This window comes from Malurus melanocephalus, unplaced genomic scaffold (assembly GCF_030028575.1).
Source record: "Malurus melanocephalus ecotype Western Australia unplaced genomic scaffold, MMel_1.1 scaffold_10, whole genome shotgun sequence".
Taxonomy (NCBI): domain Eukaryota; kingdom Metazoa; phylum Chordata; class Aves; order Passeriformes; family Maluridae; genus Malurus; species Malurus melanocephalus.
This window is the reverse complement of record NW_026623242.1, coordinates 2,856,151-2,868,882: the sequence shown is the minus strand read 5'-3', so window position 1 is coordinate 2,868,882 and position 12,732 is coordinate 2,856,151. Positions and strand designations below refer to the sequence as shown.

The 12,732-nt window shown below is 39.9% G+C and overlaps 1 protein-coding gene across 2 annotated transcripts in view; it reads left to right on the top strand.

Moving 5' to 3' along the window:
* Nucleotides 1-3,742: 3,742 nt before the first annotated feature.
* CPM (carboxypeptidase M) overlaps nucleotides 3,743-12,732 on the top strand; it is a 27,969-nt gene continuing 18,979 nt past the window's right edge. Inside the window, exons 1-2 of one of the 2 annotated variants that reach the window (XM_057377536.1) lie at nucleotides 3,743-3,824; nucleotides 4,000-4,156. In XM_057377536.1, coding sequence (XP_057233519.1) covers nucleotides 3,807-3,824; nucleotides 4,000-4,156 — 175 coding nt within the window. In that variant the 5' untranslated portion in view covers nucleotides 3,743-3,806. Of the gene's footprint in view, nucleotides 3,825-3,999; nucleotides 4,157-12,732 lie in introns of those variants that run through there. The other variant, XM_057377544.1, reaches the window with a different exon arrangement.

Genomic DNA, 12,732 nt, shown 5'->3' with positions numbered 1-12,732 from the left:
GCTGAAAGGGCAAGTCAAGTATAATCCCATTTAAGAGGTGAAAGATAAAGCTGAAAAATGTTACAATAGTATTACAATACTATTGACACAACACTCGACCTTTAAATTGAATGAGATCATGTTTCCATTTTTTCAACCCACTGTGGAGTAGAACTGATGTGCTCTACCATAGCACATGAAAACATGTTGTCATACAGTAGCTCAAAATCTCTGCTGTGTGCAGATTTTTCTGTTGGGATGAGTGAGAGGATTATCAGGAAACTGGTTGTGGTTCCAGATTCTCCAGCTGAATCAGTGCYTGTCTGGACAGCTCCAAACAATGCCAGCTACTAATAGTCCCCCTGGGAATAATTTTGTAATTGCAGATTACCAGACACAGCAGGGCATCCCTTTCTTCTCCAGGGGTAATCCTTACATTGGGATGGAGGGGAAGACATTTATAAACCAAATATGCATGCTTCAACCGAGAACTGTCAGCGTGGTAGAGACAACTAATCAGTTGGTGAATGTTTGAGAGATTTCTGATGCTTTGGTGCTCTTCCTTAAAGGAGTCTGCATTTTTCCATGCTAATATCAGCCTGTTAATTCCTCAGTGCAGATATTATGCACCAGAATGGGTTCATTGATGTTTATTCAAGTGATTGGTATCTGGGTTCATGCTAATCCAGGACTGTGCTGTCCTATCAAGTTCATGTGCCTATGTCATCACTTGTACTGAACACGCTTGTCTGGTCCATCTCACTTGAGAAAGCTTTTATCTTGTGGTTTTTCCCCAGAGAAATCTGATGTCAGGTTCTTAATGTTACATCAATGTAAAGACAATGTAATTGTAGTCTGTATGCCTGGCACATGATTTCAGATYAGGAAGTTTTAAATAGCAGTGGTGATCCTCAAAAGGCTTAATCTTTRTTAGTGACCTCTTTTTGAGTTTCTCACCAAAAATATTTTGACACTTCAGTTATAATGTAGTGCACTTACATAGTCTTTCTAATCTTTGTAAAGTACGGGAATTCTGCATGAAAGATGACAAAACACTGAGAAAGATTTCAAATTCCAAGACCTCCTCTGTGAATGGATCTCCAAAGTCACACAAGTTTCCAGAAGATCCTTTTGCGGCCCTTCTCTATCTCAACTGAGWCTGTGAAGTGCCAGTGTGAGGGTGCTATCTAACTGTTGTGTGAAGAGTTGTCCGTGCCTGTTGCTTGTGGCAGGAATTTCTGTGCCTGTCACTAGAGGGCAACGCAGCTACTCAGAGCACCACAACAAGTCCCATCCAACCAGCTCCCTGCTGAAATCACGGGTGCGAAGTTCACGTGAAAAATTGCGGATTTTCTCCACAAATTCCATTCTCAGGTGCTAACGAAAATAGTTACTTGTTGGATGCTTTTGAATGGACGATCCAGAATGACACTGAGAGGAGAATAACGCTTATTGCAGCAAGAGGCTTCTCTGTTTATGTCACTTCCTCATAAGGGTCACTGCCCACTGCAGTGCTGAGAACAACTGCAATCCGTTTTACACACGTAATCACTGATTTTAAACTTCTCATGCTAATGGGAGATCTGCTGACTTACTTACATGCAGGATTTGATCTTTGATACTGCTTTTACCACAACTGTGTATACCAGAATATTACTTGCTCAAGCTGTCTTAAAATGACCTCGTGAAAGCGATTCGAGTGTATCTTGGAGTTTTGTGCAGGCTGAGGGGGGCGGCGGGGGAGGAGGGGGAGTGTTTTTTGATTCTGTCACATGTAACTCAAATATTGCCAAATAGGTTGGCTTGTGTTAACTTGCAAGCACCTGGTGCAGAAACAGTCTATCATTTTGAACACTCCTATATGCAGTAATACTCTCATTTAACCATGACTATGCTGCCTACATCAGAGGGTGGTGTAATTTCCAAACGAGATAACGCTGTGTGATTACCTAGTATCAAAGGTGATTTTAGTTATTTCACTGAGATTAAGGTTTTACACCCCCTGTGTTTTTACTGTGTTGCCAACACCCTACTCTGTCTTGAAGACAGAGTTCTCTGATTTCATATGATTATCTTGGGAAGGTTCCCAGGTATGTTTATGTGGGATTACCACCTGAGCATATTTTCTTCCCTGCTTACTCAAGTTGTGTCTYCAGATCATCTTTTAAGGAGCCTGTAAATAAGTATATTTAAGCCAAATAAATACATTCAAATGTGAAGCTCACATACTTGATAACTTCCTCCTGCTTCTCTGTTCATTTTTGCAGTGTAACCCCACAGTTTCTCTCCCATTTCACATAGCAGATAACTATAATCAAAATCAACTATCAACTTCTTTATTTTTTARTACAGAATGTAAAGACATCTGTATTTAAGTCTTGCAAGAATTTTGTTTTGTGATAAGAGAGGGTTTTGTCAAGTTTTAAGAGTTAAAATAAGCTGGAGTCAGCATTTTGGAGAAAGGCTCTGGGTGTGTCTTCTCCCCCAGAATACCATACTAGAAGGAGCCCTAATCAACAGAAGTATAATATTACATATCTCTTCTAATCAAGCAGCTTTGTAATTTGCATAGATCCTTGTTGTAYGTCATATATTATATGGAAGTGTCTCCCATGCACTAAGACAGGTCTATATGTGGATATCTTGGATTTTTAGATATATAYACCACTGCTACATTGGGATACTACACATGCTTGAATTAAAATATAGTTTTGACATTTTTTCTTAAAACCTCATGGTAAATAAATGGTACTTTAAAATTTACCAKTAACTTTTTGTTTAATAAGAGCTTTTATTAAATATAGTGTCTTCTRTTTGGAATATAGGATTTGTTGTTTGGGATTGGCTCATATGTTCATTTCATTCAACATGCTTTTCTGACATTGATCAGTGTAGTAAATTTCAGAAGAAGGCATAGTAAATTTCAGAAGGCAGATGRAACCCCATTGCTGGTTATGATTTTTTTCAAGTTGTATTCTAGTTGTATTCTAACACTCAGCTATATCCACGTTCCTAATTTAAAGTAAATGTAAACACTATCCTAACTTTTGTTGCTGGAGGCCAGCTTAATTTTCTCTTAGTTCTTTTTAATCTTCAAGACAACAAAAGGTGATGAAAAAGTCTTTGTGGTGAATCCCAAGACCAAGATATCCCCAAGGCAATGTGGTTAGTGGAAAACCAAGAAAAGTACTTAATTCTATAGATAGAATCCACTCATTTTAATAAGTGAATACAAGCCTATTAAAAGCTCATCTTTAACAAAACAAGCCAAAACAAAAATAGCGCTAGGTAGAGATTTTGTTGGATTTGCAGATCAATTCTCTCACGGATTATGCAGCAGGTTTGTCTCTGGGCCCCAAGTGCTGCTAGTCCTGATCACACCCCACAGGTGCTGAGGAGGAGTTCAGGTTTTATTTAACAACCCTWCTTGTGAATCAAAACAGTACCAAAAGTCAAAACGTGAACGTTTGCACCCCTCCCCGGTTTAGYTGTTTGTTTAGTTTGTAAATCCCTACAGACACCGCTCAACCCCTCCGGTAAGAAAAACGAGGGAAGACCAACAGGGACTGCGAAGAGAGAGCAGCGGTGAGGGCCCCGCCGCCGGCCCGGACAGGCACAGTGCCGCACGCAGGTAAAGAGCCTTCAGCGAGGCGGGCAGGAGGGAGGGACRAGGGGAGGGATGTCTCCCCCCCGGCCCCGACCCCTGGGCGGGCCATGGGGAGCTGAGTGGATGGAGGTTCCGTCAGTCAGGAGCAGGGCGAGGCCGCGGCGGGGGATGGCGGCCCCCGCCCGGAGCGGGGCTGCAGTGGCGGGGCAGCGGCGGCAGCATGAGGGCGGCGGCCGGGGTAGGGCGAGAAGGCACCTGCTCCCGTGAGGGCGGGCGGGCGGGCGGCAGGCTGGGTGGCTGGGTGGCACGGTGGCACGGTGGCAGGGCTCTCTCCGCGGGCTGGCCGCTAACCCGGGCTGCTGCCGCCGCACGGCGACCAGCCCCTGCAGGGACGTTCGTCTGTTTCTTCCTAGGACGTGGTGGGCATCCTGATCCTCTGCCAGCTGTCTGTGGCGGCCGCGCTGGAGTTCAAGTACCACCACACCAAGGAGCTGGAGGAGTACCTGAAGGGGGTTCATGCCGCGTACCCCTCCCTCACCCATTTGCACAGCATTGGGCGATCGGTGGAAGGTAAGGGCGGTGGGACGAGCGGAGAGAAGGCTTTTTGTTTTAGTTAAATCGGGGTATAGGTGGCGTTTCTTGGGCTCTTGCTGGCGGCAGGGCTGCTCTAACAAACCTCTGTGAAGTTTCCTCTTCCTCTTGCTTAAGCGTGAATAACACACTCTGGCTGAAGCATCATAYGTCTCATCAGGGCAAATGTTATCCCAGCACTTACATTTTTGAGAATTGGAAGCGTCCTGAGTGGCAATTTCAGAAAGAGAATCGTCTTTAATGGAGCTTAGAATATGTGTGATCCCGTCTTGCAAGTGCCTGTTCTAGGTGGTACTGTAATTAAAGACATGTTTTATAACTTGAGGCTGTGTTAAAAATGCCTTCTGATACAAGGTCCTGTGCTGTAGTTTCAAAAATAGGATTTCAGTCTCAAACCTTACGAGAAAATGTCCTGGAAATCAATAATCACCTTTCTGGCCTCATATAGGTATATAGGTGTTTGAATTTATCTCTCTTTGGTTGGTAATTTCTTACCGTAACTGGGGGAGGGGGGGGGGGGGGGGGGGAAGGGAGAATTTTCAGATTTTTTTTAAAGATATCAAAAGGATTACTCTTTATAAGCATATGCATTTTAATGTTCATCTCTTTATAAGCATATGCATTTTAATGTACATGTGTTAAGTTTTAAGAAAAAAACCCAAAAAACAAAAAAAACCAACTGCTTTATTGTATTTGGTAAATGAAATAGCTTTGATAAGAGATATAAAACTATCTAGAGAATTCATTCTTTAGAAACATCATCTGTTCCTCTAATCCCATTTCATACCACTTGAAGGAGGCATTTGTAGCCTCTCCTATCAAATCCACACTTGTGTTTAAAAGATATAAAAGTCTGTATTCTTCTTGGAAGATGATCATAAAGACATTTTCATGCCTCCTCCCTTGTTTTACTGTATATCTTAAAATTACTTAAACTGTGTTTGCTTTGGTTTCATCAAAGGCAGAATTAGATTGGATTATGTTATTCATCCATGCAAGAGGTTAATTCCTATAAGTACAGTTCCCTCCAGTAGAAACTAGTAATTATCCACATCCTCATTTTCATACCTTTAGAGAACTTAGCTGACATTTTGATGATAGGACTAAATTCTGATTTTTCTGMCAGGAACTCTGGTGACTTATCTTTGTGCAGGTAGGCAAAAACCTTTCATCCAACCTGAGAGATTGAAACTTTGGCTTCTACAGTCTAGATACCTGAAGCCTGATAACATGAGGTGTTCAGCTTGTCTGAGTTCCACCAGCATTAAAACTGGAAAAACATCCTCTCTTGGTTGTGATTGAGCAATGCACTGAAACATCATTCAGGTTTTGATATATCTCCTTCTCCATTGCCAAATTCTGTGAGAAGACTGTGTGAGCTCTCCTTGTTGTTATTCTCAGTAAAGCAAAGGGGCAGGGAAAAATACTTTGTGATCCTCTCTTCTTTCAGTTTTTTTTCCTAAATAGTAAGAGATTTCTCCCTGTGTTAAGATGTGGTTTCAGAGTCACCTGGAATGTGGTAGGGAATGGTACTGAAACAGGGTCTAATTTGGGGGGATTTTTGCTCATACTAAAAGGAAGTTTTATGACAACAGTGGTTATATAATTTTGGTGAAAATGAAGTTTCAGTTTTGGTCAATGGGCTGAAGTTCTATTTCTCTTTTCTCAGTTAAACTGACACAAAAAAGACTGTATGTACATGCAGTGCACTTGCTTCTATAGGTTTATTAGTGTACTGCCAATTAGCTAGATGGCAAAATGTGCTTCTTGATGATGAGAAACAGAAATTAATTTAAATACTATAAAACTGAGATCAATGTGATGTAGTAAGTTGATATTCCTGATAGGGAAATTCTTGATGATGAATACAATATCCCGTGGATCATAGTAATGCCTGTAAAGCCAACAGATATAATTTTACTTTTATCACGAATGGCTATTGTTCCCATGTTATTTGTTAATCTAGGTTTTACTCCAATTTTATCTAATAGTATTTAGTATTGGGTAGTATTTAGTATCTAATAATCTAGTATTTTATATTGCCATCTAAACTTGGATAATGAAGAATGTGAAGTAAAGGMTTGACTTCTGATTGATGTGTGTAGACCCAGAGCTCTGCAAGGATATAAAAATTCACTCTTAGAAGCCCAGTTGGGGAGGGTGATAGGGACCTATGTATTACCACTTCAGAAGGTGATTGCATGTAGTTTTTTAAGAGAAGTATCTAAACACTCTTCACATCAGAAGCTTCACCTGCTTCAGGCAGATCATAAAGTAATTTAGGTCTGGAGGCTATCTAGTTTTAGTTCCTGTTCAAAGCCAAGCTCACTTGAAAGTTTATTATGATGCTCAGGGCCCTCCCCACTCTTCTTCTGAATATCTGCAGAGGTGGAGGTTCTACAGAGTCTCTGGGTGCCTGAGCCACCTTGCAGTAAAGAAATAGAGTGCTTTCCTCCCTCCCACTAAGCCAGTCATTTCTGCATAAAAACCTAGACAGTCAAGTATGATTTGTATTTGATAAATTTGAGGTGAGATTTACACAGTGTGTTTATTTGATGCGTGTAGGCTGTAACAGCAATGTACGCAGCAGAATCTGTACTAAGATCCTCAAAGGAAAACAAATGAAAAGATGCCCAGTTTGTTTTGTGGTGGTTTACATCACCATATAGAAATTCCCCCCTGCTGGATTACTGGGAGCAACTCTGCCAAATTACTAGGAACAATGTATTCTAGACTGGCAGCAGACTGTTCAGTCTCCAGATCTGATTTGGAAGCTATGATATTTAATTGCGTATCTCATCTGCTAAGCTATCCATAAATGAGGGGAGAAAGGAGCTTAAAATATGTAGCCCATTGGCTCACAAAACTGAGCGTTATCTTTTGGTGTTCTTTAGWAGGTATCCTTAAATCCCTCAAGATTTGTAGGTGATTTGTATATTTGTGAGAGGCCCTGTATGGTCTCAGCAGCAGGTAAGCAGAGTTGTGTGAAGGCACAGAAAATGCCTTTATTCTTTCATATTGTTTCAGGTGTGTTGTTGAATAAAGTTATAAAATATCTTTGGCAGGAGTTCAGTTTTCTAATACATCCAATATCCAACCTCAGAGCGGTGTGTGCACTCTGTGTTAGTCGAGAAAGCTGCAGAGCTGCATCATCTGGAGAATGGGTCCTGGTGTATTCATATTAACCCGTCCTGCCTAATGCCACCCCAGTGAAAAAGACACTGACTCTTCAGCAAGCAAATCTTAGCGTGCATTACCAAAAGGAAAATATTCAATATATATGTATGATCTGTGGCTTTTCATTGTTCAAGATACAGTGCTACTGTTACTCTGAAAAAAAAATGATTGTGGGAAGCAGTCTTAAGGATTCTAACAGACCTGATGACCTCCTTAGGAGGACAAAGACAGTCAACTATTGAAAGAATGGAGTGACTTTTGTAGTAGAGCCCCACTCTAAAAAGTCTTTTCAGATACACTCTGGACTGAGATAAAGTGATGGCATGCTAATTATAGCTTGGTTTAGATCTAGATTTTCTAGAGGCCAGTCTGCATTTTTAGAATTCCAATCAACTTGGGACATTGTAAACATCCTCAGGCCAGATTCTGCTCACTGAGGGAAAAGTTGTTTAAAGTACCCCCTATCTTTACCTAAAAGTTTCAAAGTTGACTTGCTATGTTAATATCCCTTCAGCAGATTCTGTCACTGGAGAGACAAAAAATAACACAAACTGACCAGATGGTTCCACCAGAAATTTTCAGAAATACCTTGCAAAGTAGCTGTCCTGAAAGCTTCTTTCGGTGAGAATTATGTGGCTTAGTTATCCTATTCTGATGCTCAGTGAACACCAATATTCAGTTGCTCTCTCTGTTGCCACATGCTATACATCAATGTTAAGCACTTTGGGAATTTGGGCGGAGCGTGGTTTTGTTTTTTAGTAATGAGTCTTGCTTATTAGGATTTTGCTATCCCTGCTCTGCAAACAAGAGAGGCTGAAATGTGCAGGGGGTGTTGGTGTGCTTGCTGTGGGTTTTAAAGTTTATGCAGGACTCGCCCGTGGCTGTGTGCATAGATGGTGTTATGGACTACAGGGAAAGTGTGCTTAGCAAGGCTCCCAGGGGGCCATCTTTCTCAGTGGCAAGGTGCCTGTTGGAGTGCATTATGTCTCCTTCCTGCCTGCATTCATGGAGTTACCTGCTCGGAAAACAGGAAGGAATGAGCATGCCCGGGTTTCCATCTGATAAGCAGCTGTGACTTCAGCAAAAGGGTGTGCTGGAGATTAGGGCTCGGGTAGTGCTGTATGAAACATGTGCCTGGTAATACAATTAATGGAGAACCGAGGCAATTAACCTGTCCATCATTCCTCACCAGCATCAGTGGAATGTGTGCCCATGATGTGCCAGGGGTCAACTTAAATCTGACTCTTCTGATACAGTGTGATTGCTGCTTTTAGGTGTTTATGGGTGGCTACTGACCAGGGGAGTACTGACTTCAGGTTCACTGCATTCCAGTGAAAATATCTAATAATAAAAGGCCAGGTACTGTACTTGTCTCATCTACACATTTAATAGTCTGTGTATGTAGCTGGAAAAAGAAAATGAACTAATTTTAAGGTATTTATTGTGACAGAGTATGGAAGAAGCCTGAGAAACTGCCATCAGTAGTAAAACGCATTGTAAATTTTATTGAATTTACATTACAGACATTTCTTTTCTGGATATTTTTATTTTGTTTAAAGTGCTAAAGGAAACAAGTTTTACTGTTGGAGAAAACAAAGCTAAAATACATTATCCATAAAATGTTTGTATTCTACTGGAATTATTGTCAGGTTAGCTTCAGGGGCTCTGGCACCGTATAAAAATAGAATGAGAAGGGTGTATACTGTAGCCCACTGTACTTTGAGGTAAGTTTCTTAGTATTGCCCATTATTAAATGTTTGTACAAACTCAGTGCTAGTACCAGTCTTTTTAAAAGAAGGTAGAAAAATAAAAAGTGATAGAGAAAATTATTTTTGTTGTAAAAATAAACAGATTACCTAGAAAAAAATCCAAAGAGAATGTGTTGTCTTTAAAGACAATATTGCAATTATTATTTCTGTGGTTGCATTATGTGAGATATATTTATGTAGAAGATTGTTACCTTCTGTTTGTTCCATTTTACTGCTGCAGATGACTTCCCTCCTATCTCCAATCCTTGATAATGTCTCTTCTTCCCTTCCCTCCTCCTTATCCCTACCCCACAAGTTTCCTTACAGGCTCATCATGCAAGTATGGTGTGTATAGATAATGCAAGCATTGAGGTTTTTCAGTGTTCGTTTTTAGAAACAAAAAAGAATGAGACATTCTCCACTTCTAGGGCCTCATGCAAATCCCGCTAAAGTCTCTTGGCTTCAGTCCAGAGTTTCATGTAAAAATGGGCATTCTAAAACTTACTGTGATAGTTACATTCTTATCTATGCTTGCCCGCTTCTCTTCTGAAATTCTTTTTCTATTATGTGCTGCTTGCTCTTTTTCATATCTTTCCTCAGAACCATCTTTCTTCTAGTCTTTGACAGTTTGTGTGGCATGTAACTATATGTTAACAAGATTCTAAATAGGTTTACATGTTCATTTTATTATTGAAAATGTATTTGGGTTCATGGATGGGCTTGATATTAATAGCCTTGTGAACTCTATTTGCAGTACATTATGTGAGTCACTTTGATGGGGAGTGGAAATAAAACAGGAAGGAGGACTGGCTCCTTCAGGGTTTATCTAGTCAAAGCTAAATCATGGCTTTAAAAACAGGAAGTATTAGATTTTATTCTTAAATCTTCACTTAGAGCTTTGCTCTAAAWTGTGTTTAAATAGAGCTCACCATTATTATATTAGCTCTAAATTCCAAGTCTGTTTGTCCTAACTGAAGCTAAAAAATTCTCTAGACTTTGAARGATAGATTCATATATTATCTGACTGCATCCTCTAGTAGTTTGATTCCTGTGAAGTATTTTGTGTGCAATCAATCCTCCAATAGCCAAGTACTAAGATTTTATTTGATGATAACAAGACTTAACTTTGCCTTTCTGTCATAATAACTATGCTTTTTATGCAAATCGTTTATAAAAAAAACCAGCATATAGTTTGGTCAGTGTTAGATGTTTAAAAGATTGATAAGCTTAGACATTAATCTTGGAGATACAGTCACATCTYTGAGCACATTCCTATTCTCTTGCAGTGAAAGTAAAATTATTTGCATAAGTCTTCTATTCTTTATGGTTGCTGTGAAATGGTCAGTCATTTTTGTCTTGCCTTCTATGATCTCTCCTACTTAAATACACTTCTTGAAGAATATTTTGTGGGAAAGTTTGTTTGTTTGTTTTTTCCTGTGGAACATGCCATGTCAGAGATTTCTGTCCCAGCCGAAATAAATAAATTCAAAAAACTGTGTGAGGGGAACCTATCCTAGCAACATAGATCAAATATGTCTCATATATAAACTGTTATCTAGTACTGAAATTTTAATGTTGTAACTTCAAAATGGAAAGACCTGATCTATTTAGAAATAGTACACTGTTCGTGTGAGTAGCATTTATTCAGAACCAGTCTTGTGGGAAAAATCTGTTCTCCTGCTTCTTCTCTACTCCCTGATTTGTAGTTGTCTGGTTGCAGCACATCTTTGTAAAGATTTTTTTCAGAGCAATAAAGGTTTTAAGCCTGCAGCTATGCTGTTTTCCCTCAGCAAGACTTTGTGTTTGTTTAGAAGTAGGCAGAATTGGCTACTGGAGATTGTAATTCACACCAGTGAAGTTAGCAATGCTCTGGAGTTTGTGTAACACAGAAACAGCAATTGCAGCTGGGGGATGTAGTTAGGTTATTCTGTGTCTCCGTATCCTTTTCTGGTGCAGGAAAAGTAAGTATGTAAGAGATTTTATGTGTGGGGGTTTTGTTTGTTTATTTTTAAACCAACTAAAACACAGAGGTCAGGATACTAACAATGGTGCACAGTGGCCATAAATGAATGTTGTTTCCCCCTCACTCATTGTAGGATTCTGTGTTTTGGAGCATTGTACATACATATTTAGCCCTGTAAATGAAATATGGTCCTAATCACAAACTTGCTTAAAGAAATAAAACTCTTAGCCAGTTTTACCCAGATGGTCAATTTGTCTGCATTCTCCTTTAAGCTTGAAAAGAGCTTAGTAACACATCCCTCTACCCCACTTCAGAGGATGAGGGTTTTTAGTAGAAAAGTGTTTCTAGCAGCATTCCATTCACTTGCCACAAAAGGTGAAGAGCAGCGTGCCCTGCATCYCTTCTGCCTGGGGCCGCTGGCTGTAGATCCTTGCAGCTACCAGTCTTGCTTATTTTCAGGACTACCTAATTAGAGGTTTGCTGTACATAGCTATGGCATATTGTATAATACATTAATTGATCAGCACGACTTTTTACCTTGAAGCATTTATTCATTAGATAGTCGTTCTGTACATGTTTTTATGTTGAAGAGAGATCTACATTGTTTTTAAGGCTGGGATTTTTCTTTGAATTAAATCTGAATGTGCATGTGATTTATGAACTGTCTGAAAGTTCTGCTTCCAGAAGTTTTTATTAATTAGGAGATAATTTTTTTTAGTTGGACATAGCAAGAAATAATGCGTAGGACTGGTTGTACATCTGTTCCCCTCTRAGATGACAGAATGTCCTCACTGTAAACTGTTCGCTCTTATAAACTATGCAGTGTCTCAAATGTGCGAAAGAGGTTAGAGGATCTTTCTAAGCAGATGATTCTGCAGTTTGATATCTAGGACTTGTTGTTATGGGAAAGGTCAGACCATGGCAGTTGGAGTTTCTTTATTAAATTACCGTAGCTGSTGTGTAACATGCTGAGGTCTGATTGGATTTAGGACAGTTTGAGTTACATTTTCTGTTTGTCTCTAGCCAGTGTGTTTGGCATCCAGGGTCTTGCAGTTACCTGGGGCATTTAAACAGAGCTTGAGCAGATCTAAAAAATTAACACTTATCCTAAAGCTAAAATAAAACCGAACTGTATTCTCATAAGAAACATATAGTCCTACTGTGTCCATTCAGAAGTCCAGTCTGGTCCAGTATTCTTTTTTCCAAGGAACAGCTAGGGAAAATTACAGGAATAAGGTAGGCACAGATGCCTTCCCTGTTACGCGCTTCAAATGCTCAACCAGGATGATTCTGGCAAAGCGTATTTCCTGATGGTGGTGTATCTGAAATTAAAAACTTGTTTTAATACACAATTGCATTAGGCTGATCTCAAAATCCCAAGAATAAACAAAGGTCACCAGAACATACTTGTTCAAGAGGCTGAGGACTGAATTACTCAGTAGGTAGTAATACTGCCTGATWCTTAGCTGTTACTTTGTGTCTTTGGTACCTTTCCTAAAAGCCAGTCTCGAATTTTCTACAGAGACATTTTGTTACCTGTTTTAGGAGAGAACTTGGAAACAACTGGTCAAAATAATGTAGCTTGCTGACTAAATCAGAAACAGATGATCATGACAGAGGCTGGACTATTTTTGAAAAGTTGATCTAGCCTCCATTTCCCACCCCCC